Source organism: Tachypleus tridentatus, chromosome 9 (assembly GCF_004210375.1).
Source record: "Tachypleus tridentatus isolate NWPU-2018 chromosome 9, ASM421037v1, whole genome shotgun sequence".
Classification (NCBI taxonomy): Eukaryota; Metazoa; Arthropoda; class Merostomata; order Xiphosura; family Limulidae; genus Tachypleus; species Tachypleus tridentatus.
The window spans coordinates 153,128,554-153,155,923 of NC_134833.1; the positions used below are offsets into that span (position 1 = coordinate 153,128,554).

The 27,370-nt window shown below is 32.3% G+C and overlaps 1 protein-coding gene across 4 annotated transcripts in view; it reads left to right on the forward strand.

Moving 5' to 3' along the window:
* The first annotated feature begins 4,116 nt into the window (after nucleotides 1–4,116).
* LOC143226680 (putative methyltransferase DDB_G0268948) overlaps nucleotides 4,117–27,370 on the forward strand; it is a 32,393-nt gene continuing 9,139 nt past the window's right edge. The window contains exons 1-6 of one of the 4 annotated variants that reach the window (XM_076457968.1): nucleotides 4,117–4,323; nucleotides 8,090–8,221; nucleotides 15,660–15,820; nucleotides 16,346–16,559; nucleotides 16,972–17,072; nucleotides 19,473–19,610. In XM_076457968.1, the coding sequence (XP_076314083.1) occupies nucleotides 8,111–8,221; nucleotides 15,660–15,820; nucleotides 16,346–16,559; nucleotides 16,972–17,072; nucleotides 19,473–19,610 (725 nt within the window). In that variant the 5' untranslated portion in view covers nucleotides 4,117–4,323; nucleotides 8,090–8,110. Of the gene's footprint in view, nucleotides 4,324–4,410; nucleotides 5,057–8,089; nucleotides 8,222–15,659; nucleotides 15,821–16,345; nucleotides 16,560–16,971; nucleotides 17,073–19,472; nucleotides 19,611–27,370 lie in introns of those variants that run through there. The other 3 variants (XM_076457970.1, XM_076457967.1, XM_076457971.1) reach the window with 3 other exon arrangements.

Consider the following 27,370-nt stretch of genomic DNA (forward strand, 5'->3'; position numbering starts at 1 on the left):
TGCCTTCCCTCTAATCTTGCACTGCTAAATTAGAGACGGCTAGCGCAAATAGCCCTTGAGTATCTTTGCGCGAAATTCAAAAACAAACAAACAATCTTTGTTTTTTTATTTATTAACAGTTTCTATCATTATACTAATAGGAAACTTGTTAACATCAGTGAAACATTCAGTTAAGTGAATGTAGTTTATGCTAAATTTAGGAGGCTTTTTTGGGTGCTTAGCTTCTGGTGTATTAGATTATTAGAAAATCAGTTTATGTAATTTATAGCCAAGTGTGTTAAGGCGTTCGACTCGTAATCTGAGGGTCGTGAGTTTAAATCCCGGTCGCGCGCCAAATATGCTCGCCCTTTCAGCCGTCATGGCGTTATAATGTGACAGTCAATCCCACTATTCGTTGGTAAAAGAGTAGCCCAGGAGTTGGCGGTGGGTGGTGATGACTAGCTGCCTTCCCTCTAGTTTAACACTGCTAATTAGGGACCGCTAGCTCAGATCGCCCTCGAGTAACTTTGCGCGAAATTCAAAACAAACATACTTTTTATGTAATTTATCCTGTGTGGTTTTTTCTGTGAATTTTAGTGGTAAAACCTTGTAAGGTTCTTGTTACGTTAACGTTTAAAACATATATCGTGTAGTTGTTTTTATTTTCTACTGTCTTTATGTAAGCTATTTATATGTCAGAGAAATTTTTTGTTCATGTTGAAGTAAAGTCGCAAAAGCATCATCTACATATCTAAGCCAAAATTCAGGCTATTATATTGAAATGGCTAGAGCATACTATTCTACATGACATAAGAAAAGAGTAATCAAAGTACCTGGCAAAACCGTATAGCTGAAGGAAGTGCGAATTTTTGTATTGAAAGTAAATAAATGAGGCTAGTTGTAACTGTTTTGTGTTGCTTCTCTTTTTGGGAGCTTGTGAAATAATTCTGCAGTAAGTTGTATTGCTAATGACAAGAGATTTGAGGAAATAGGTTTTCGACATCAAAACTGGATTTAATGATGTCACTGTCTAAACTATGTAAGTGTTGTAAAAGGTAGGGCGTATCTTTAATTAGGTGTTTATTTCAGAAAAATAAGGTTCTGAACTACAGTTAAAGTATTTTTCAAGGTTGTAGAATAGAAAATTATAAGACGACGTTAGTGGGCGTAAGGTTATTGGGTTTTTATGAACTTTTAGTAAATCGTAGACATTGGGTGTTCTGGGTCATTCTGTATAAAAAATTATAAAGTTTAAATTTGATAGTTTTCTATAAATAATATTTTTAGTAGTTTTTCAGTTTTACTTGTTGTTTGAAATGTATAGGCAACAAAACTGTGAAAAATACTTATTTCTTAATTTAGAATCTCCGTTGAATAAAAATGTTTATTTTTTGTTCAAAACATTGGTGATGTAACAGAAAATAATTTAATTCAGAAACAATTTAAGTTTAAAAATGAATTAATATTTTTACTTTCGTGATAAATTTTATGCACTTGGCTCTAGCTTGTTTATTTGTTTGTTTTGAATTTCGCGCAAACCTACACCAGGGCTATCTGAGTTAGCCGTCCCTAATTTTGCAGTGTAAGACTAGAGGGAAAGCAGTTAGTCATCACCACCAACCGCCAACTCTTGAGCTACTCTTTTACCAACGAAGAGTGGGATTGACCGTCATATTATAACGCTCCCATGACTGAAAGGGCAAGCATGTTTGTGGGTCTTGCCTAGGTGATCCCATACTAAGTTTTTACTTCAGGTTTATTATACCAAAACTCACCACAGTTATAGGATTTAACAAAACCCAAACCTCTCTCGCTCCTCTTTCACTCTCATCACTAAAATCTTAATGGACAGACACTAATTTACCTATTCTGTCTTTGGCTTTTGTGAATCCTCTTATTTCAAAAAAGTGTCTTATATAGGTCAGATGTTTTATTTGTTTGTCGCGTTGTTTTCTGTATGATGTTTCATGGTATTTTTAAGGTGTGAACACAAACCACTGATATTTTTAATTTACTGTTTTAGGATCTATTTGTTTTTAAAATCCGATGAAGTCTGTTTCATCTTGTGGGTCAAGAGCTAACTCTAATAAAATTATTTGGATTACATATTTGAAAGTGGTGAAATCCGTTCTAGAATATTTTTCATTTTTTGTTTTTTATTCTTTTCGACATCTGTAAATGTTTTGCGTTATAACTAAAAATAAATATTTTAAAGTTTCTGAAAAAAATATAAAAATACAGATTTTTTTCCCAACATTTTTCTTAATTTTTCCGTTTCTGATATAAAATGGAAGGCTTGTAAAAGTATCAGGTCATTCCATAAGTAATGTCCGAAAATTTAATACAGAAAGTGCATCATCATTTCCGTCTTTGTAAAAGGTTTTAATGACTTAAATATGTAGTAAGACGTGTATAAAAATGTTCAGATAAATAAAAGAAACTAACCCAACTCCACTTTTTCAGATCATTATTCAAATAAATCCTTATGAAGACGGATGTGTATGAGGAGCACATTAGGTGTATAATGCTTTATGAGTTTAAAAAAAAGGCAATAGTGCAGCAGAAACTACACGAAACATTCAAGGTGTTTATGATGTAGAGTCCCTCACTGAAAGAAAATGTCGAAGGTGGTTTCAGAAGTTCAGATCAGGTGACTACAGCTTAAGTGATGCATCACGTTCAAGTCGTTCTGTTAAGGTTAGTGATGACTTGCTGCTGGCTGCACTTGAAGAAGATTGTGTTGTAACAGTTAAAGAACTAGCATAGAAGCTTAATTCAAACAATTCACCAGTTCACTGCCATCAACAACAACTTGGAAAGATGTCAAAATTTGCAAAATGGGTCCCCCCATGATTTCACAGAAGCTAACCTCAGAGCAGGAGTGGACATTTGCATTTCTCTGCACTTTTGTGAACGTAACTCACGTTTTTTGGACAAGTTAGTAATTGGAGATGTAAAATGGATATAGTATAAAAATGTTGAGAGCTGGATAAAGCACAGCCCAAAATGGACCTCCAAAAAAGTCTTGTTAAGCGTTTAGTGGGATATTGTCGGTGTGATCCACTTTGAGTTGCTGCCACTCAATGTAACGATTGCATCAGACTTCTATTGTGAAACAGTTAGAGTGCTGGAATGTTGCACTGAAAGAAAAGAAGCGCTCTTTAATCAATCGTAAAGGTGTTGTGTTACACCAGGATAATGTATGGTCCCATACAGCAAGGATCACACCTGCAAAGATTGAAGAGCTGGACTGAGAAAAACTTCCACATCTTCCTTATTCTCCAGACCTTTCTCCATCTGATTATTACGTATTCCGATGTTTGCAGAATTATCTTGAGGGAAAAGAGCTTGGAAAACATGAAGATGCCAAAACTACCCTCTCTACATTCATTTTTTCTAAACCCCAAGAATTTTACAAAAGTGACATTCAGAAGCTTGTGAATCGTTGGCAGGAAGTAACTAATCATAACTGAACATACATTATTGATTAAATAACATTAAAAGCGTTTGAAATCCTTTCTTTTTTCTGAACATTACTTATGGGATAGTATTTCAGAAATTGTTTTCTACCACAAGTTATACACGAAAAGTATTTTCGTTCAGTAGCAGAATATTGTTTTGATTTGTGTTTGAATTTCGCACAAAGCTACTCGAGGACTATCTGTGCTAGCCGTCCCTCATTTAGCAGTGTAGGACTAGAGGGAAGGCAGCTAGTCATCACCACCCACTGCCAACTCTTGGGCTACTCTTTTACAAACGAATAGTGGGAGTGACCGTCACTTTATAACGTCCCCACGTCTAAAAGGGCGAACATGTTTGGCGAGACGGGGATGCAAACCTGCGACCCTCGGATTACGAGTCGCACGCCTTAACACGCTTGGCCATGCCGGGCCCCAGTAGCAGAATAGATCACCAGCTGAGCTGTACAATGAGGAACAAAAGATAATCTGAAACGTCATTTATTTTTGCTTTAAAATAATTTAAAAGTTATGACCTCCAGCGTGTAAACCATATCTAGAAATATATGAATGTGTATGTATTTGTGCTATAACGTTTAAATTAATAAGTTAGTATAGACCTATTTACTCACCATTATCGTATTTTTCCTTCTATAGTAGCCTAGCATGGCCCAGTTATTAGGGTGTTCGACACTCAAACTGAAGTTCGCATATTTGCCCTTTCAGCCAAGGTAATGTTATAATTTAACGGTGAATCCCATTATTCATTGAAAAAAATATAGTCGCCTCTCTAGTCTACCATTTCAAAACTGAGGATTGCTAGCACAGATAACTTTCAAGTAGTTTTGTGCGACATTCAAGAAAACAAACAAATAGTTTAATTCAGGTATGTTTTATTTATTTTAAACAGTAGCTTAATTGTATTAGACGCGGCCTGGGGTGGTCAGGACACTCGACTCGTAATCGGAAAATCGAGAATTTGAATTCCGTCACCGAATATGTCCGTTCTTCCAGTTGTGAGGGACTTTATAAATGTCACGGTCAGTCCCACTATGCATTGGTAAAAGAATAACCAAAGAGTCGGCTGTGAGAGGTGTTGACTAGCTGCCTTCTCTCTAGAGATTAGTCTATCACTGCTAAATTAGAGACATTTAGCGCAGATAGCTCTCGTGCGATCATGTGCGAAATTGATAACAAATCAAACAAAAACAATTGTATTAGATATTAAGGGCCCGGTGGATTTAGGCGTTTGACTCGTAATCTGAGGATTGCAGGCTCGAATTCCAGTCGCATCAAACATGCTCGCCCTTTCAGCCGTGGTGGCGTTGTTATGTTCAGTCAATTCCACTATTCGTTGGTAAAAGAGTAGCCCAAGAATTGGCGGTGGGTGGTGATGACTAGCTGCCTTCCCTCTAGTCTTACACTGCTAAAACAAAACAAATTAAATATTAAACCAGTGTTTATTATTAATAATCCGGTATTACGAAGCTTACCTAGCGGCGAGACATGGATTATACGTTCAAGTTTTATTTAATTAAAAGGTAAAATATTAGTGTCTATTTAGCATGTGATTTCTCGAAGATTTGAGGTTAAGCTATTCAAAGTTGTGAAACTGTTGGGTAAAATATTTGATTGTAAAATAAGTTACTGGAAATAATCAGCAGTTATGATTTGTTTTTATGTGTGATAATACTGACAGTAATACGTTTTGGAATATTTTTATATCATAACATTTATGGAAATTAGGATATTACAAAGTCCTGGCCAAGCATTACTTGCTTCATGTAGTAGTAGTAGTAGTATTACACTGCTGGCTGGTGTCGAAGTTGATTAATTAGTTTCATTGATAATATGATACCTTAAACAGTTTTACTTTTACACTGTATAATAATAGTATTACTACCACTATTATCTGAAAGAATAGGAAAATTGTGGTAGAGCTAAGGAAAAGCAAACTGTGTAACTAAAAACGTACATAAAAATGAAATAATAAAGGGATATGTTCTACTTTTATACCCATTTTAATGAGTTATGTATTAATTGGTTACTCACTCTTGTAATGTTATTACTTAAGTACATATTTTAATGTAATGTTGTTGTTTTTTTATTTATCTTCACTTAATTAATTACATTAAACATGTTTAAAGAAAAATCGAAACTCTGGGGGGATTGGTATGCAAGGACAGTCATGAAATGCCCATATTAAACAGTTATTTTTCCACATAAAATGCTAACTCATTATGCATGTGCTCAGCTCACTGAATTCACTTCATGCTGGAGAAGGAATATTGATGATAATTGAGACTTTACTTCATGTATTTATACAAAATTTGACCAGCTTTCAGTAAATGTACAAACATAAAAATAAGATGTTACAAATTATTTGTACTCCAAATTTGGCTGTGAATTAATGATGTCAGACTGATACAGACTTTGAGACTGATAATTTATAACAAATTATCAGTTCTATTAAATTTTATAATCTTTTAAAAATACATCTTGTGCAGTTCATGAGCTTACAAGATACTCGTATTGGCTTTGCTTGACAAAGTTGGTTTGTGAAGTTACAGTATTTAGATCGGGTCCATGTAAAACATTGCTGGACTGAGTTAGATGATAAGGTTACAGGATATTATCCATGCTCAATATTGCTGGACCAGCCTAATTTATGAAGTTAAAGGATATAGGCACATGTTTAATGTTGTTGGACTAATATGGTTTGTGAGGATATAGGTACATGTTTAATGTTGTTGGACCAATATGGTTTGTGAGGATATAGGTACATGTTCACATTGCTAGACCAAGTTGATTCAACAGGTCGGAAGAGATAAGGCCACGATCAACATTGCTTGATGATATTGGTTCTTCAGTATTGGATATACAAGAATGTTTAATGTGACTGCTATTGTTATAACTGCTATTATTTGGTTAATTTTGTAACTTAATTATTGTTTAGTTTTTAACACAAGAGGGTTGAAAATAGATTGTGTCAAAAGTGTTAGTTGAGACAAATTTTGTTGCATAACTCTGTACAAATCAAGAGTATCTCCTATATTGCAGAAAATTCCAGGCCTAAGTTGGACAGAGTATGTATGTATATATATATATAATATGTGCCTATATAGGTGGCTGAGCAATATTAAGTGATTTCAAATAAAGTTCAGTCAGAAAAAAGAAAATGTGAAGTTATCTTGCACATGAGTTATTAGACATAATGTGCAATATTTTAAAGTTTAACAGACATAAGGAGAACAAGTTAGTTTGTCAAAATTTTATGTAAATTAACTGAAGCAGTTTATGTGGGTCTTCACAAAAAGGAGACAATTATTTGTGGTTAAGGCTACAACTATGGAAATCCTTACTGTTTCTGGACCAAGTTTGTTGATGAGGTCATAGGGTACAGGTACATATTGAATAATTCTGGATGAACGTGGTTCATGAGGTAACAGAATACAAGAACATGCTGAATATTGTTGGTCCAAATTTGTTCACAAGGTTACAGGATACAGGTTTATGTTCAACGTTTCTAGACCAAGCTGGTTGATGAAGTTACAGGGCATACTTACCTGTTCACATTTCTGGACCACTGTTGTTTATACAGTTACAGAAAGAAGGTACATGTTTAAAATTACTGGATGAACCTGTAAAACATCAAGGGGTGTGTGGATCCTTAATGTGTTTCTTTTAAGATGAAACAGAATTACAACTGAACTCAGCACATTAGTTTATTATAATTTTATAGGGGTATCATTTAATTTAGTTTGTTATTTTACAATGAATGTAATCAACACTGTATAAAAACAGCCACTGTAGAAGTTATACAACTACCAATCATAAAAAGTATTTTGATTTTTAACATTTCATTATCTCAAACTTAGAGGAATAATCTATAATGGATGTAGTATGTATGTCAGTATCAATGTATGTAACCAGAACTCCTGTACCATCTGTTAAATGGTGCCACAAAAATGATAAAAAAAACTCACATGCTGGGTACTCAATATTTAAACAGTTAGATGAATTACTGTGGTATGTGCAACAACCATTTATTTATAACACAATATAATTTTTTAAATAAAAATGCTCTCCTTACAAGAAGAACACGGCTTTCACTAGGACTGTTTGTGAAAGAGTGATTATATCTTTATTAATGCAATTTTTAAATACAGTAATGAGAAAGTGGAGTTCTTAAAGAAAAAAGCCTGTATTTTCAATAACTTGCACCTCTTTTGATATATAAAAACATCACAGTTTATTAGTAATGTGTGTGAAAATTTTGCACATTGAATCATTTTGATGCGATGAGTTGTATATAGCTGAAGAAGACAATTTGAACATTTTTCCCATGCAGCACTTCCATGAAAAACAAAATCATTTTTTTAGAAAATGTTTACTTTTTCCCAAATTTTTTTTCAACAGGATGTGAATATATAACAAGTAATTTCCAGCACAAACATTTGCCTATAGGGCAGTGCTTCTGTTATTTATGGCAATGTAATGTACAAAAGGAACTGTTGAGATTAAAACTACTTTTCTTTGGTTATTAATTATGTCTGTCATGATTTAAAAAATTAGTTATTTTTTAATACACTTAATAATTAGCAGAAAAAGTTTAGATCTGTCTTTGTGGACAATGCTTTTTTTTTTTTAAGCTTTAGTTTTTATTGGTCGTCATGGTATCCAGGCTGTTTAGTGGTGCTGAGCATGCTGCAATGTATTCACATTTTAGGCCCTCACCACCTGAAGAACTTGTTTCTAGGATTATTTCCTATGTTAAAGAGAAGGTATGTGCAAAATTTGTCTGAATATTAGTTATAATTAATTTCTTATTTAAACAAGTTGTATGTCTGAGCAAAATGTTTATCCACTGATTAATACAGTTAATATTGCTAATATATTCATTATTATTGCTTATTAGGATTAGAATGCATTGTTTCATCAGCTATATACCCTTGCTGTTAGCAGTATTCTTGGCCATAATCCCAATAATAATGGAGTTGTAGGCAGTTAACAGACTTAGGTTATTCTTAAGCTCATATCTGTATAAACATAATAGTACACTCTGTTGTATGTACATATAACTATTTCACAGTGTGTGTTTCACCATAAATTTTCAGTTTTGCAATTTTTTAGAGCATTTCTGCATTTTTTACAAATACATATTAGGGAACCCACTTTTCATGTCTTAAGATAACCTTTCATGAATTATGAATTTACATAATTTCTCTCCAGAGGATGGGTACTCCAGCTTCTGTATATGGACTTAAGTCTCCTAAACTGGCTATAACTCCATTATTGAGGTATATATAGTTACTCTAGGCTGACAACAAAGTAATCACATGATAATAAACATTATTCACATCTGAATATGTGGACAAATTTAATTTTAAAAAAAGTTTAAAAATTAAAGTTACTACATCATTGTAACATGTTAATATTTATAGTCTAATAGTAAGTTACTACATCATTGTAACATGTTAATATTTATAGTCTAATAGTAAGTTACTACATCATTGTAACATGTTAATATTTATAGTCTAATAGTAAGTTACTACATCATTGTAACATGTTAATATTTATAGTCTAATAGTAAGTTACTACATAATTGTAACATGTTAATATTTATAGTCTAATAGTAAGTTACTACATCATTGTAACATGTTAATATTTATAGTCTAATAGTAAGTTACTACATCATTGTAACATGTTAATATTTATAGTCTAATAGTAAGTTACTACATCATTGTAACATGTTAATATTTATAGTCTAATAGTAAGTTACTACATCATTGTAACATGTTAATATTTATAGTCTAATAGTAAGTTACTACATCATTGTAACATGTTAATATTTATAGTCTAATAGTAAGTTACTACATCATTGTAACATGTTAATATTTATAGTCTAATAGTAAGTTACTACATCATTGTAACATGTTAATATTTATAGTCTAATAGTAAGTTACTACATCATTGTAACATGTTAATATTTATAGTCTAATAGTAAGTTACTACATCATTGTAACATGTTAATATTTATAGTCTAATAGTAAGTTACTACATCATCGTAACGTTAATATTTATAGTCTAATAGTAAGTTACTACATCATTGTAACATGTTAATATTTATAGTCTAATAGTAAGTTACTACATCATTGTAACATGTTAATATTTATAGTCTAATAGTAAGTTACTACATCATTGTAACATGTTAATATTTATAGTCTAATAGTAAGTTACTACATCATTGTAACATGTTAATATTTATAGTCTAATAGTAAGTTACTACATCATTGTAACATGTTAATATTTATAGTCTAATAGTAAGTTACTACATCATTGTAACATGTTAATATTTATAGTCTAATAGTAAGTTACTACATCATTGTAACATGTTAATATTTATAGTCTAATAGTAAGTTACTACATCATTGTAACATGTTAATATTATCTCTGTTGGAGGGACCCAAACTTCTAACAGTAGTACAAACAATGGCTTATGGCATAAAGATTTGTTGAAACATGCTAGCAATTACTCGTGTGCTAATTCTTTACATTAGTATGATACAATAGTCACCTGGCATATACGAGGTCTTGGGTTTGACTCAGAGTCAAAGAAATAACAAGAGGGAATCTTCATATGTTGTGATACTTCAAATTTTTTTCAGGAAGATTAGAATAATCTGAGACCTTTGTTTCCCTTTTTATTAGCTATATTTCTGTGATCCAGCAATACCAAATGTGGGGTGTTCATATACTGGCCAACCATCAAATTGTAATTCCTTTAGGAAAATTAGAGTAATTCAATCCATGAGACCTTGGACATGGTCAGATATGTCAATTTGAAAGGCTTTAACTTCCTGAATTCAGAACTGTAATTAGATTTCAAACCCATCAAGGTGCTATGAGCACCTGAAAACCAGATACAACTCAGAGTTGTTGTATGAGCTATTTATTCACAGCTAATAAAAGTACAATAAGTTAGTAAAACCTGGAATTAAGTTAGTGGTCTACTCAATATCAGAAAGCTGAAAGACAAGCCTCATTTGTGAAATGGAGATTTTGAGTAATTCTGATAAGTCATTAGCATGTGTTGGGGAATAATCATTTTTGCTGAGTTGTTGGAGCCCTCACTTGATGTATCAACCTTTCTTATGGGAGACTTGGGTTAACACAGCCTCACCAAGTCTGATACAAGTTAACAATAACCTTCTTGCTTGTAAATGTAGAATCTTATAAATCTAACTAAGAGGCTTATCAACAGTAGCATGGGTATCTTTTTATTCTTTCTACAATGCCACTCTGTCTCAGTTTGTCAAGGTCCTTGACTAGAGAAACATCCTTAGTTGAATCAGGTTTCATGAGCTTATTATTAAACTGTTTTCATATACTTATGTTCAAGAAGGTGGAAATTTATTGACCTAAATAACACACAATAAAGATTGTAAAATATTTAAAATAACACACAATAAAGATTGTAAAATATTTAAAATAACACAAATAAAGATTGTAAAATATTTAAAATAACACACAATAAAGATTGTAAAATATTTAAAATAACACACAATAAAGATTGCAAAATATTTAAAATAACACACAATAAAGATTGCAAAATATTTAAAATAACACACAATAAAGATTGTAAAATATTTAAAATAACACACTAAAGATTGTAAAATATTTAAAATGACCCACAATAAAGATTGTAAAATATTTAACATAACACACAATAAAGATTGTAAAATATTTAAAATAACACACAATAAAGATTGTAAAATATTTAAAATAACACACAATAAAGATTGTAAAATATTTTTGCAGAAGTATACCATTAGTCACATTTTTGGTTTTAAAGAGAAAAAAAAAAGCTCATCACCCATTCTCTACCACTAACTGATTTTTGATCAAAATCATAACTTTTCTATAAGTTATATAATCATTCATTACTAATTAATCTCTTTGGGGCACCTTATGAAATTCAAGTTTTTAACGTCATATGATGCTTTCATTAGAAATAAACAAGCCCTATCAAAACTCGGGAATGATAAGGTAAAAAATCCTTTTCTAAATTAACCTGAAAATCTTTTCTATGTAGTTAATGACAAAAAAATTTTAAAATGTATTCTCTAAATCCAAAATTAAATTAGGCCTAGCATGGCCTAGTGGTTAAGGCACTCTACTCATAATCCAAGGATTGCAGGTTTAAATCCCCATCACACCAAACATGCTCACCCTTTCAGCTGTGGGGGTCAAACCCACTATTCATTGGTAAAAAAATAGAGTTGGCAGTGGATGGTAACAACTAGCTACCTTCCCTACAGATAGCCCTCGTGTAGCTTTGTGCAAAATTCAAAACAAACCAAATTTAAACTATTGTATCTAAATCTCTTTTATTTTCTTGAAAGACAAAGGTTACATTTTAATGGTTAAGTTTCAGAAGTAACATAAACAATATGCTTTACCTTCTCATAACTTATTCTTAAGCACTTGTATTTAGAATTGATAACATTCAATAACATAATTTGTGCAAGAACATATTTGAATGCCTTTAATTATTGGTAATGGACACCTGTAAATACAAATGATACCGAATATTAATTTATCTGTAAAAAATGTGACAAATTAGAATTGTGTGTATTCTGCACTATAATAGACAAAGTACTCTTCAATCAGATTTTTCTATAAAGCATTACTTGTAGTAATCTAGATATAATTTTTATTTAAAAAGTTGAGCTTTCTCCTTAACTAAATGATGTTACAGCAGCTTCTGTTACACTGATAAAGAAATAATAATCTCAAAACCAGATACTTGTACAGTTTCATTTTCCAGTACCTAAACATGACAATTTGGGAGTGTGGGACCTCTTGGTCCATCTAGGCTGTTTCACACAATAATTTTAGAAATATTTGTATTAGGCCTTATCATTCATATATTTATAAATCTTATTCTTAAACACATTTAAATTTACTGCCTCTAGAACATCCAGATTCCAATTCCAGAAGCCAATTACCCTGTGAGAAAAATAAAACTGTTTTAGCTGAAGATGACTTCCTACCCTGACAAAATGTTTGTGTTCACTAGTTTATTGATTCCACTTACGATTATAAATGCCTCAATAAGAGCTTCTCAAACTCTTCCTTTTTTTTCCAGGCACCATTCTAGTATTCTTTCTCTGAATCCTACCCTTGACAGGGATCTCAAGAGTTAAACAATATTCTAAATGTAACCTAACCAGTGACATGAAATTATAACCTCTTCAGATGTGTACTCAATATTTCTGCAGATACAATCTGCTTGGATGGTTTCAGAGACTGATTGACTATTACACTAGTTAATTAAAGGTTTAACTAGAGTCTGTAATTCAGTAATTGCATTGTTTGTTATAGAGATAACATAATGTTCTTGCACTGCTCAGCATCATGTGCACGAATGAATCATGTTAGAATCTTTCCATTTCTGAAATCATCTAATGGATAATCAGTTTCTTGCCATATATTCTTAACTTATTTCCACTCAAAAAGATAGTTATGTAGTAATTTGTGATAGTAGAATTCATCTTTTCAAAATATTCACTTTTTTGAAACATTGAGATTCACCTTTGTGTCTGACAGAAGACAACATTCATTTCTGATATTTGTATGTTATTCAGGAAGTTTGATATACATGTATTTTTTAGTAGTTTGAGCATTCAGAATAATGCTTATTTTTTGTTTATGTTTACAGTGTGTAGGAAGTTAAGTAATGATAACATTTTACAGTATTTCAAAAACAGTGAGTGGTTAATGAATGTTCAGAAGGTTAAATGGTTATGTATTTTTTTTATTAAAATGTTGAATAATTAATATGAAGGTTAAAACAACAGTAATGTATATACACTGCTGGCCAAAATCTTAAGGCCCACGAACATAAAATAAACTATGCATTTTGCGTTGTTAGACTCAACCACTTGTTTGAGTAGAGCTTCGAAAGATGAAAATAAGAAAAGGGAAAATAAAAATAAAAAACTTTTTAACATTCAATAGGGAAAATGTGAACACTATGAAAGTAGCCTAAATACTAGCTGGTCAAAAGTTTAAGACCATACTGAAATGAAGCATTAATCTGTAAATGCGAAACGAAACTTAGTCATTTGTGTTCAAGCATTAGCGTTGTCAACATCTCCCACTAACACCTCCTGTGTTACATTGGGTAAAAACATGGCAAAGGCTAAAAAGTTAACAGTTTGAACGTGGCATAATTGTCGAGCTGCAAAAGCAATGTCTCTCTCAATGTGCTGTTGCTGGTGAGATTAGCGTGAGTAAAACTGCTGTTGCAAATTTTTAAAAGACCCTGAGGGATATGGTACGAGAATTTCAAGTGATCGGCCCAAGAAAATTTCACCAGCGTTGAGCAGGAGGATTTGACGGGTTGTCCGGCAAGACACCAGCCGATTGTCAAAGCAGATTAAGGCCCAGTAATTATTACAATCACATCCTCTATATTATAAGGAGGATTGAGTATCTCCATTATTAATATTGTTTTTTCTTTATTTTCCAGGGCCCCTTACCCATCATTCTTACAGGATCCCACTCTGTGGCAAATGTTGCCCAGACAAATGTTCTTTTATCAAACCATTTCTGCACTAAAAACCACTACCACAGTATACTTTATCTCGGTTGAAGTGGGGTGTTCCATAAGACCACCTAGAGGGAGACTTGGTGATGTTACTGTACTAAGCTGGACTGCCACTCATGGACTATCATGAGTAGTGTAAGGAGATCCTATCCATCCCTGTTGATCAGTAGTTTGAATCAAGCTCAGTTTATTTTAAAAATTTAGAGAGCTTGGTTCATCTATTGCACTGTTTCTTGGGCATTGTTCCTTGGGACATCCCCATCCCTTGTTTTCTACTAGTGGAGTTAGGAGTACTCACCATGCTCAGTTTCTAGTTTGTTGGAATGGTGGGCAGAAGCTATTTCTCCAGAATGATGAGTGTCTTTCCTCCACTGTTTGAGAAGAGGGTTGTTGGAATCCCTCCTATCCAGGTTCCTGGAGAAACACCAAGAGCCTACTTGCAACACCAGGTTAAGTTTGGCACTCCACTGTCTGGTTGGATTGACCATTTCTTTTCTTTTTGATCAGTATTGATCCAATCCATTGTTCATAGGAGAGGGTACATCTACTTCTCATAATTCTGAACCCAGAGTGGGCCCATCCTTGGTCCTTTGTTGAACACAGTTTGTTCGACATTCTTCCCATAGCTCCAGAGACAAGTGGAGTTTACTTTGCCCACATGGTTGGAAAGTGAGGATGTGTTCTGTTTCATCAGGTTGAGTAATGCATATAGGATCATGCCGTCATTCCAGGTCAGGTGTGTTGCCTTTTGGACTTCTTCAGATTGAGGAAATAGTTTGTCCATTTCTGCATTGCTTACTTTATTGTTGTAATTCTCGTGGCTCGGAACACATCACTATGCAGCTGCAAGTTGGAAACAACTCACAAATATATATTGCAGTGCAGTGTGGGATTTAAGAACCATGTTCCTATAATTTGAACCCTTAGCAATTGGACCTTGTCTATCTGTTTGGAGTCTGACCTATAGTGATGATAGATTATATCAAATTCCACCCAAATGGCACAGATTAGGTTCCAGGTGAAAGACAAATCTGTTTATAGATGTAATCCAGTTCATCCACAAGTGTGATAAGCTTTTGTTGGCATACCCATTGTTTATGCAGATAAATTTTGTACAAATAATGCTATCACTGGCTCCTTCATCTTATCAATGTGGGATTCTAGCTATAGTGTGATAAAAACATGTTTATTTTGGAAGTTAACGTTTTCTTCAATCAAAAATGTATTTCCAATAATACTTACCTAAACCCCCACTCTTCCTTCTCTCTTAGAGCTGGTGTTAAACACTGCAAGTTGAGTCAGTCTTGAAAGAGTGATAACATGATCTGAATGAAATACAGATGGAAGGCACATTGATGTAGGAAGAGAGTGCTGTGTGACGAATATCATCAGAAGCATTTAAGGAGAGAACGAGAGTCTGAAACAACAACAACTTGGACCAAGATGGGCAAATGAAGGAAATCGTAGCAGTTGAGTAATAGCTGTAGTGTGAGAGGAAACAAGTGTAATTGGAAATACATTATTGATTTAAGAAAATGTTAAATTCTTAAATATGTATGATACTTTATATTCAAATGCATTATTAATTTTTGTTTTTCAACAATTAGGTAAGACCTCCTTTGCATCATGCGTTAGATGTCGGTTGTGGGTCAGGCCAAAGTACAAGAGTTCTGACACCGTATTTTGAGAAAGTTACTGGCATTGATACTAGTGCTGCTCAAATAGATGAAGCTATGAAGAATGAGAAATCAAATAAAACTGAATATAAGTATGTGAATCTAAATAGATGTGGTGCTTTGTTTAAAATATAAACTTTGTATTAATTATTCACACCTTACTACTTTATAAAGTAAATAAAGTATTAAAGTAAAAATAACATTCTAAACCTGTGATCACTACTCCTAGTGGTGGTGACGGAACATGCTGACTGTGACAGTTGATTTCAAAACTGAAACAGCTTTTTTTTCCCTATGATAACTACATACAACTAGAGAAATGTCCCTTCGAATGGGCACAGAAAGGTTTGTATAATTAGAAAGGAAAGTTGGTATTCAAATTTTGAATTTAATGTTCACAGATAACAACTAATAAAGTACCACCCCATTTTAAAGGACACGTAATTGGAATGAGGTATGTGCTTCCCCCTTCTCTGTATGTTGAATCCACCAGTATGACCTTGATGGTCATCAGTTAGACTCTGTTAAATATGTTTTTGTAATATGTTTGTAATGCTGATATATTCTCTGATAAGTTTAGTGTTGGCATATCATAACATAATTTCTTTTCACTTCAGGGTGGCTTATGCAGAAAATATTCCCTTACATGATGAATCAGTCCAACTTGTATCTGCCAGTCAATGTGCTCACTGGCTAAATCTAGATATGTTCTTCAAGGAAGTCCACAGATTGTTGGTGCCTGATGGAGTTGTGGCATTGTACGGCTACCTGTTTACCGAACCTGTTGCACAAGGAAAACAAGAAGTTATTCACAGCTTATTGTGGGACTGGGTTAGTGACATTGGCTTCTGTTAGTATTTCATTTCAGACTATTGAATATGGTATGTCCTTTTCAATCTGAGACTGAGTAGGGATGAAACCTTGCTCTAACAACAGAACTCTGAATACTATTAAATGTTAGGCACCATTCAACTGGTTTACATATAGTGACAGTTATCGATGTTTTACTGGTTGTTATTTAAAGCTAACAATCCTTTTATCATTAGCTGAAATGTACCGAGATATTTTTAAGTATTGAGTTTTCAATTTAACAGTTTAACCTGTGTATTGGCTAATATTTTGTGTAACATAACCTGTATCATTAAATAATAATTATGTGATACACTTTCATCATGAAATTGTTCTCTTTCAGGGAAGTTCTCCCAGAAAAATCACTTACATTATTTCTTATTTCTTGTGATAGTTATATCGAGACAAGCTGTGTCAAGGTTACTGGGCTCCGCAACGTGTTTTGTTAGATAATTGTTTCCGAGACATTGTCCTTCCCTTCTCGGACACTGTCAGGTAATGCTTTCCATTTTGCTATTTAATTGTTATATTTTGATTTATGACCTGTTCACCCAACATAAAAATTTAACTGTCTTCCAATCTTACCATCTGACACTGTTTACTGTATTGCTTTTTGATTTTATCATCTGTTATCACTTTGTTTTCCAAACTTATCATCCATCATTAAGTGTTACAACATTGCTTTCCAACCTTACTGTAAAGCATTAACTGTCACCACATCTTAATGTCAACAGTTATAACATTTGTATCAAACCTTACCACCAGATGTCGACACTAGGTGAACTACAATCAAACTTGTTAAATATATAGTTTATATTAAGAGGTAATTAGTGATGTCGAGAAACCCACTTGTAGAGAAATATATATGCAAAAAACGGCTCGTTTGGGTTCAGAAACTATTTACGTAGAAGAGCGAACAACGTTCGACAATCTTCGGTCATCGTCAGGTTCACAAAGAAAGAGATAACTGACCAGAAGCTGACCACATGTTTGGAAGGGGTTGTGTAACTGAGTGTCGAAATGTAGAGGGCGGTGTTAGATGTTTGAATATATAATTTTAAAGAAGCCTTACTTATACAACAACTTAAACCCAGAATAAACCAATATAAAGGAACACCTTTATACCTATATTAAATATAATAAAATAAAATTATATATTAAAACAACTAACATCGCCCTCTACATTCCGACACTCAGTTACACAACCCCTTTCAAACATGTGGTCAGCTTCCGGTCAGTTACCTCTTTCTTTGTGAACCTGACGATGACCGAAGAAGGTCGAAACGTTGTTCGCTCTTCTACGTAAAATATTTTCTCAACCCAAATGAGCCGTTTTTGCATATATATATATATATGAAGAGGTAATTGTTGTATGTAGAAAATATATATGCACAACAAAATGTTTGTTTCAAATGCTATATATATCTTATAATATTATTTGTATAAACTGTAATATTTGTATCTGTTGCTGTCTGTTGTACAGAGACAATATACACAACATACTTAAATAATGAGTCCACTCATGAAATGTTCGAAAAAATAGTGTTAGTGTTCCTTTGTGTTTACTTAGAATAATGATAAATAAAGCTATTATATATATATACTTATTTCTTGTAAATATATGTACAAAAATTCTTAATTGTCCATGTGCTTTAATGTGTTTATTCACTCCTTGTGTACTAATGTTTACTTTTTAACTTGTGTTTATTTACCCCATGTGTTCTAATGATGTTGTACTTTTTAACTTGTGTTTATTCACTCCTTGTGTACTAATGATGGTATTTATAATCCTAGGAGATAAACAGGCTTAAAAATTATGAGTTATTTATCAAAAGAAAACAAATTGAGTAAAGAATTTCTACATTGTCAAACATAGAGAATTGTCTATAAATATGAAAGAAAAGAAAAACTCATAAAGTGTGTTCATGCTGTCATGTGTTGATGTTCTTGGCACGTGAGTGTGTGGGTGCTTACTTTACATAAATGTTATCTTTGGTTTTGTCAGTATTTGTATTCTGAAATCAATACATCTATTCTACTGCTATAAAGGAAACCAAACTAAGTGTTCAAAGATTAGTATGGAAAAAAAAATTCACATGTAATACTAATGTGATGTAATACAGTAGGTTTAGAAAGTACCGTTAGTTGTGTTTTTCAGTAAAATCTGATTAGTAAAGCATGACAGAAACTTCTGAAATTGTTAGCTCAATGGCAACACTTTATAGAGCTTAAACTGTGTTAAATATTATGTGGCTAAGTGTGATGTTTTAATGGGTGGGTTGCTTGCATCATAAAAATGTGTTCTTGTACACATGTTGGCTGGTTGTACTGTGAGAATGAATCTTATTACTTGTGTATGTGTGACCATTTGTAATTAAAACAGCATAGATGTATAAACATTTCTGAAAGAGTTTCCTAAGCTAGAAATGTCTGCTAACTGATAATTACTTTCTGAAGCTTGGCAAAAAAATGTTTTTGAGAAATCATTAAATGCACTGAAATAAAAAAAACAAAGGTTTACTTTAACAAAGAGCTTAGAACTTTATGTACTGGATAGTTAAAAACATATTAACTGTTGTTGTTGGTTGCATTTTCAATCATGCAAATGAAACTTCTTCAAGCAGAACAAAGTCATCATTCTAACAGAACAGGTCCAAACAAATTGCTCTTTTTTGTCACAGGCAGAAATAAGGTTGTCATCAAACACTGTATTCTACATGTCCAATACACAAGAATACAACATATATTAAAGACTACCTTGAATGTAACGTGTATGTAGGGTGTGTAAAAAGTAAGTAACCTGCAGTTATGTCTGGTCAGATTTGAAGTGATTAACCACTTGTAACACACATCATCTTGGTACATTTTTGAGTTATTTGTTTTTTTTTGTTTCAGAGTAGAAAACTTAATCCTGAAACGACATGATTTGTTTTCTAACTACCTGGGCTACATTACCACTTGGTCAGGTTTCAGAGAGCTTCAGAAACAAAAACCAGAACTTGCACCACAAATTTTACAAGAATTTCAGTCAAGGTTAGTATACATTTCAATAATTTTTAGATGTAATGTACCTACTTACCTTTGAAGTACTAAAGTCAAGGTTAGTACACATTTCAACAATTTTTAGATGTAATGTACTTACTTACCTTTGAAGTACTAAAGTCAAGGTTAGTACACATTTCAATAATTTTTAGATGTAATGTACTTACTTACCTTTGAAGTACTAAAGTCAAGGTTAGTATACATTTCAATCATCTTTAGATGTAATGTACTTACTTACCTTTCAAGTACTAAAGTCAAGGTTAGTACACATTTCAATCATCTTTAGATGTAATGTACTTACTTACCTTTGAAGTACTAAAGTCAAGGTTAGTATACATTTCAATAATTTTTAGATGTAATGTACTTACTTACCTTTGAAGTACTAAAGTCAAGGTTAGTACACATTTCAATAATTTTTAGATGTAATGTACCTACTTACCTTTGAAGTACTAAAGTCAAGGTTAGTACACATTTCAATAATTTTTAGATGTAATGTACCTACTTACCTTTGAAGTACTAAAGTCAAGTTTAGTATACATTTCAATAATTTTTAGATGTAATGTACCTACTTACCTTTGAAGTACTAAAGTCAAGGTTAGTACACATTTCAATAATTTTTAGATGTAATGTACCTACTTACCTTTGAAGTACTAAAGTCAAGGTTAGTATACATTTCAATAATTTTTAGATGTAATGTACCTACTTACCTTTGAAGTACTAAAGTCAAGGTTAGTACACATTTCAATAATTTTTAGATGTAATGTACCTACTTACCTTTGAAGTACTAAAGTCAAGGTTAGTACACATTTCAATAATTTTTAGATGTAATGTACCTACTTACCTTTGAAGTACTAAAGTCAAGGTTAGTACACATTTCAATAATTTTAGATGTAATGTACCTACTTACCTTTGAAGTACTAAAGTCAAGTTTAGTATACATTTCAATAATTTTAGATGTAATGTACCTACTTACCTTTGAAGTACTAAAGTCAAGGTTAGTATACATTTCAATAATTTTAGATGTAATGTACTTACTTACCTTTGAAGTACTAAAGTCAAGGTTAGTATACATTTCAATAATTTTAGATGTAATGTACCTACTTACCTTTGAAGTACTAAAGTCAAGGTTAGTACACATTTCAATAATTTTTAGATGTAATGTACCTACTTACCTTTGAAGTACTAAAGTCAAGGTTAGTACACATTTCAATAATTTTTAGATGTAATGTACCTACTTACCTTTGAAGTACTAAAGTCAAGGTTAGTACACATTTCAATAATTTTAGATGTAATGTACCTACTTACCTTTGAAGTACTAAAGTCAAGTTTAGTATACATTTCAATAATTTTAGATGTAATGTACCTACTTACCTTTGAAGTACTAAAGTCAAGGTTAGTATACATTTCAATAATTTTAGATGTAATGTACTTACTTACCTTTGAAGTACTAAAGTCAAGGTTAGTACACATTTCAATAATTTTAGATGTAATGTACCTACTTACCTTTGAAGTACTAAAGTCAAGGTTAGTATACATTTCAATAATTTTAGATGTAATGTACTTACTTACCTTTGAAGTACTAAAGTCAAGGTTAGTATACATTTCAATAATTTTTAGATGTAATGTACCTACTTACCTTTGAAGTACTAAAGTCAAGGTTAGTGTACACATTTCAATAATTTTTAGATGTAATGTACCTACTTACCTTTGAAGTACTAAAGTCAAGGTTAGTACACATTTCAATAATTTTAGATGTAATGTACCTACTTACCTTTGAAGTACTAAAGTCAAGTTTAGTATACATTTCAATAATTTTTAGATGTAATGTACCTACTTACCTTTGAAGTACTAAAGTCAAGTTTAGTATACATTTCAATAATTTTTAGATGTAATGTACTTACTTACCTTTGAAGTACTAAAGTCAAGGTTAGTACACATTTCAACAATTTTTAGATGTAATGTACTTACTTACCTTTGAAGTACTAAAGTCAAGGTTAGTACACATTTCAATAATTTTTAGATGCAATGTACTTACTTACATTTGAAGTACTAAAGTCAAGGTTAGTACACATTTCAATAATTTTTAGATGTAATGTACTTACTTACCTTTGAAGTACTAAAGTCAAGGTTAGTATACATTTCAATCATCTTTAGATGTAATGTACTTACTTACCTTTCAAGTACTAAAGTCAAGGTTAGTACACATTTCAATAATTTTTAGATGTAATGTACCTACTTACCTTTGAAGTACTAAAGTCAAGGTTAGTGTACACATTTCAATAATTTTTAGATGTAATGTACCTACTTACCTTTGAAGTACTAAAGTCAAGGTTAGTACACATTTCAATAATTTTTAGATGTAATGTACTTACTTACCTTTGAAGTACTAAAGTCAAGGTTAGTACACATTTCAACAATTTTTAGATGTAATGTACTTACTTACCTTTGAAGTACTAAAGTCAAGGTTAGTACACATTTCAATAATTTTTAGATGTAATGTACTTACTTACCTTTGAAGTACTAAAGTCAAGGTTAGTACACATTTCAATAATTTTTAGATGTAATGTACTTACTTACCTTTGAAGTACTAAAGTCAAGGTTAGTACACATTTCAATAATTTTTAGATGTAATGTACTTACTTACCTTTGAAGTACTAAAGTCAAGGTTAGTATACATTTCAATAATTTTTAGATGTAATGTACCTACTTACCTTTGAAGTACTAAAGTCAAGTTTAGTATACATTTCAATAATTTTTAGATGTAATGTACCTACTTACCTTTGAAGTACTAAAGTCAAGTTTAGTATACATTTCAATAATTTTTAGATGTAATGTACTTACTTACCTTTGAAGTACTAAAGTCAAGGTTAGTACACATTTCAATAATTTTAGATGTAATGTACCTACTTACCTTTGAAGTACTAAAGTCAAGGTTAGTACACATTTCAATAATTTTTAGATGTAATGTACCTACTTACCTTTGAAGTACTAAAGTCAAGGTTAGTACACATTTCAATAATTTTTAGATGTAATGTACCTACTTACCTTTGAAGTACTAAAGTCAAGTTTAGTATACATTTCAATAATTTTTAGATGTAATGTACCTACTTACCTTTGAAGTACTAATGTCAAGGTTAGTACACATTTCAATAATTTTTAGATGTAATGTACTTACTTACCTTTGAAGTACTAAAGTCAAGGTTAGTACACATTTCAATAATTTTTAGATGTAATGTACCTACTTACCTTTGAAGTACTAAAGTCAAGGTTAGTATACATTTCAATAATTTTAGATGTAATGTACCTACTTACCTTTGAAGTACTAAAGTCAAGGTCAGTACACATTTCAATAATTTTTAGATGTAATGTACTTACTTACCTTTGAAGTACTAAAGTCAAGGTTAGTATACATTTTAATAATTTTTAGATGTAATGTACTTACTTACCTTTGAAGTACTAAAGTCAAGGTTAGTACACATTTCAACAATTTTTAGATGTAATGTACTTACTTACCTTTGAAGTACTAAAGTCAAGGTTAGTACACATTTCAATAATTTTTTAGATGTAATGTACTTACTTACCTTTGAAGTACTAAAGTCAAGTTTAGTATACATTTCAATAATTTTTAGATGTAATGTACCTACTTACCTTTGAAGTACTAAAGTCAAGTTTAGTATACATTTCAATAATTTTAGATGTAATGTACCTACTTACCTTTGAAGTACTAATGTCAAGGTTAGTACACATTTCAATAATTTTAGATGTAATGTACTTACTTACCTTTGAAGTACTAAAGTCAAGGTTAGTACACATTTCAATAATTTTTAGATGTAATGTACCTACTTACCTTTGAAGTACTAAAGTCAAGGTTAGTATACATTTCAATAATTTTTAGATGTAATGTACTTACTTACCTTTGAAGTACTAAAGTCAAGGTTAGTACACATTTCAATAATTTTTAGATGTAATGTACTTACTTACCTTTGAAGTACTAAAGTCAAGGTTAGTATACATTTCAATAATTTTAGATGTAATGTACCTACTTACCTTTGAAGTACTAAAGTCAAGTTTAGTATACATTTCAATAATTTTAGATGTAATGTACCTACTTACCTTTGAAGTACTAAAGTCAAGTTTAGTATACATTTCAATAATTTTTAGATGTAATGTACTTATCTACCTTTGAAGTACTAAAGTCAAGGTTAGTACACATTTCAATAATTTTTAGATGTAATGTACCTACTTACCTTTGAAGTACTAAAGTCAAGTTTAGTATACATTTCAATAATTTTTAGATGTAATGTACCTACTTACCTTTGAAGTACTAATGTCAAGGTTAGTACACATTTCAATAATTTTAGATGTAATGTACTTACTTACCTTTGAAGTACTAAAGTCAAGGTTAGTACACATTTCAATAATTTTAGATGTAATGTACCTACTTACCTTTGAAGTACTAAAGTCAAGGTTAGTATACATTTCAATAATTTTTAGATGTAATGTACCTACTTACCTTTGAAGTACTAAAGTCAAGGTCAGTACACATTTCAATAATTTTTAGATGTAATGTACTTACTTACCTTTGAAGTACTAAAGTCAAGGTTAGTATACATTTCAATAATTTTTAGATGTAATGTACTTACTTACCTTTGAAGTACTAAAGTCAAGTTTAGTATACATTTCAATAATTTTTAGATGTAATGTACTTACTTACCTTTGAAGTACTAAAGTCAAGGTTAGTACACATTTCAACAATTTTTAGATGTAATGTACTTACTTACCTTTGAAGTACTAAAGTCAAGGTTAGTACACATTTCAACAATTTTTAGATGTAATGTAATGTACGTATTAAAATCCTTTCCTTGTTGGGTTTCAACTTACATTGTCAACAAAACATGGTTACAAATTTCAAATATTTTTTTGTGTTACAAACCACGCATCACTTGCCCATAAATCTTTTCTTCTGCCTTCCCTCTGAATAAGTGAGTAGAAGTTGATGGAGCTTGTGTAACTTTTGTTTTCCCACCAATATTTAGATTACGTTTCACAGTTGTACTTTTATTTAACTGTTTCACAGTTGTACTCTTATTTAACTCTCTTTACTATGATATTTTTCTGATAAATCTATTTTGTTCACCATTAAAATTTCTGTAGTTTAGTTGGATTCTTCACTTCAAACATGGTAAAAATAATTGTGGCTACGTCGCTTCTGTACTTGTCTTATTGTATACTTATATTTCTGGCAACTATGGTGAGTGTGTAGAAACTGCTTACTTTACAACCATGGTGAGTGTGTAGAAACTGCTTACTTTACAACTATGGTGAATGTGTAGAAACTACTTACTTTACAAACGTGGTGAGTGTGTAGAAACTGCTTACTTTACAACCATGGTGAGTGTGTAGAAACTGCTTACTTTACAACCATGGTGAGTGTGTAGAAACTGCTTACTTTACAACCGTGGTGAGTGTGTAGAAACTGCTTACTTTACAACCGTGGTGAGTGTGTAGAAACTGCTTACTTTACAACTGTGGTGAGTGTGTAGAAACTGCTTACTTTACAACTGTGGTGAGTGTGTAGAAACTGCTTACTTTACAACTATGGTGAGTGTGTAGAAACTGCTTACTTTACAACTATGGTGAGTGTGTAGAAACTGCTTACTTTACAACCATGTTGAGTGTGTAGAAACTGCTTACTTTACAACTATGGTGAGTGTGTAGAAACTGCTTACATTACAACCATGGTGAGTGTGTAGAAACTGCTTACTTTACAACCATGGTGAGTGTGTAGAAACTGCTTACTTTACAACCATGGTGAGTGTGTAGAAACTGCTTACTTTACAACCATGGTGAGTGTGTAGAAACTGCTTACTTTACAACTATGGTGAGTGTGTAGAAACTGCTTACTTTACAACTGTGGTGAGTGTGTAGAAACTGCTTACTTTACAACCGTGGTGAGTGTGTAGAAACTGCTTACTTTACAACCGTGGTGAGTGTGTAGAAACTGCTTACTTTACAACCGTGGTGAGTGTGTAGAAACTGCTTACTTTACAACCGTGGTGAGTGTGTAGAAACTGCTTACTTTACAACTATGGTGAGTGTGTCGAAACTGCTTACTTTACAAGAGTGGTGAGTGTGTAGAAACTGCTTACTTTACAACCATGGTGAGTGTGTAGAAACTGCTTACTTTACAACCATGGTGAGTGTGTAGAAACTGCTTACTTTACAACTATGGTGAGTGTGTAGAAACTGCTTACTTTACAACGATGGTGAGTGTGTAGAAACTGCTTACTTTACAACGATGGTGAGTGTGTAGAAACTGCTTACTTTACAACCATGGTGAGTGTGTAGAAACTGCTTACTTTACAACCATGGTGAGTGTGTAGAAACTGCTTACTTTACAACCATGGTGAGTGTGTAGAAACTGCTTACTTTACAACCATGGTGAGTGTGTAGAAACTGCTTACTTTACAACCATGGTGAGTGTGTAGAAACTGCTTACTTTACAACTGTGGTGAGTGTGTAGAAACTGCTTACTTTACAACCATGGTGAGTGTGTAGAAACTGCTTACTTTACAACGATGGTGAGTGTGTAGAAACTGCATACTTTACAACTATGGTGAGTGTGTAGAAACTGCTTACTTTACAACCATGGTGAGTGTGTAGAAACTGCTTACTTTACAACTATGGTGAGTGTGTAGAAACTGCTTACTTTACAACTATGGTGAGTGTGTAGAAACTGCTTACTTTACAACTATGGTGAGTGTGTAGAAACTGCTTACTTTACAACTATGGTGAATGTGTAGAAACTACTTACTTTACAAACGTGGTGAGTGTGTAGAAACTGCTTACTTTACAACCATGGTGAGTGTGTAGAAACTGCTTACTTTACAACCGTGGTGAGTGTGTAGAAACTGCTTACTTTACAACCGTGGTGAGTGTGTAGAAACTGCTTACTTTACAACCGTGGTGAGTGTGTAGAAACTGCTTACTTTACAACTATGGTGAGTGTGTAGAAACTGCTTACATTACAACCATGGTGAGTGTGTAGAAACTGCTTACTTTACAACCATGGTGAGTGTGTAGAAACTGCTTACTTTACAACCATGGTGAGTGTGTAGAAACTGCTTACTTTACAACCATGGTGAGTGTGTAGAAACTGCTTACTTTACAACCGTGGTGAGTGTGTAGAAACTGCTTACTTTACAACCGTGGTGAGTGTGTAGAAACTGCTTACTTTATAACTATGGTGAGTGTGTAGAAACTGCTTACTTTACAACTATGGTGAGTGTGTAGAAACTGCATACTTTACACACTACTCTAAAGTTTGCTTTATTTTTTATGTAAGCCATTTTTCATTATTATTATTTATCAAACCTAATCACCTTAAGAGTCAGTCGATGTGGAACATTTATTCATTACACACAATTACATGATATGCGAGATGAATTCTTGATTAACTTATTTCTTCCACCTTATGTTAATATTGAGGATATTTTTCAAAACTAGAACTGTATTCCTAAACTACTTATTATCCTTCTCAAGTTTCTGACCCTCACCTTGGTTCTTGGGGGGAATTGTGTTTACATATGTTTCTCTTAAATTTGCACCACTATCTGTCGTGCGTGCTTTGATTTGCCTTGTTTGATATTTTTTTTCTGTATCATTATTATTTATTAAGTATGGTGGAAAAACAGAAAATATGTAAGATTCCTTGGTGTTTCTGCAGCAAGTCATATGGAAGATTAAAGGGT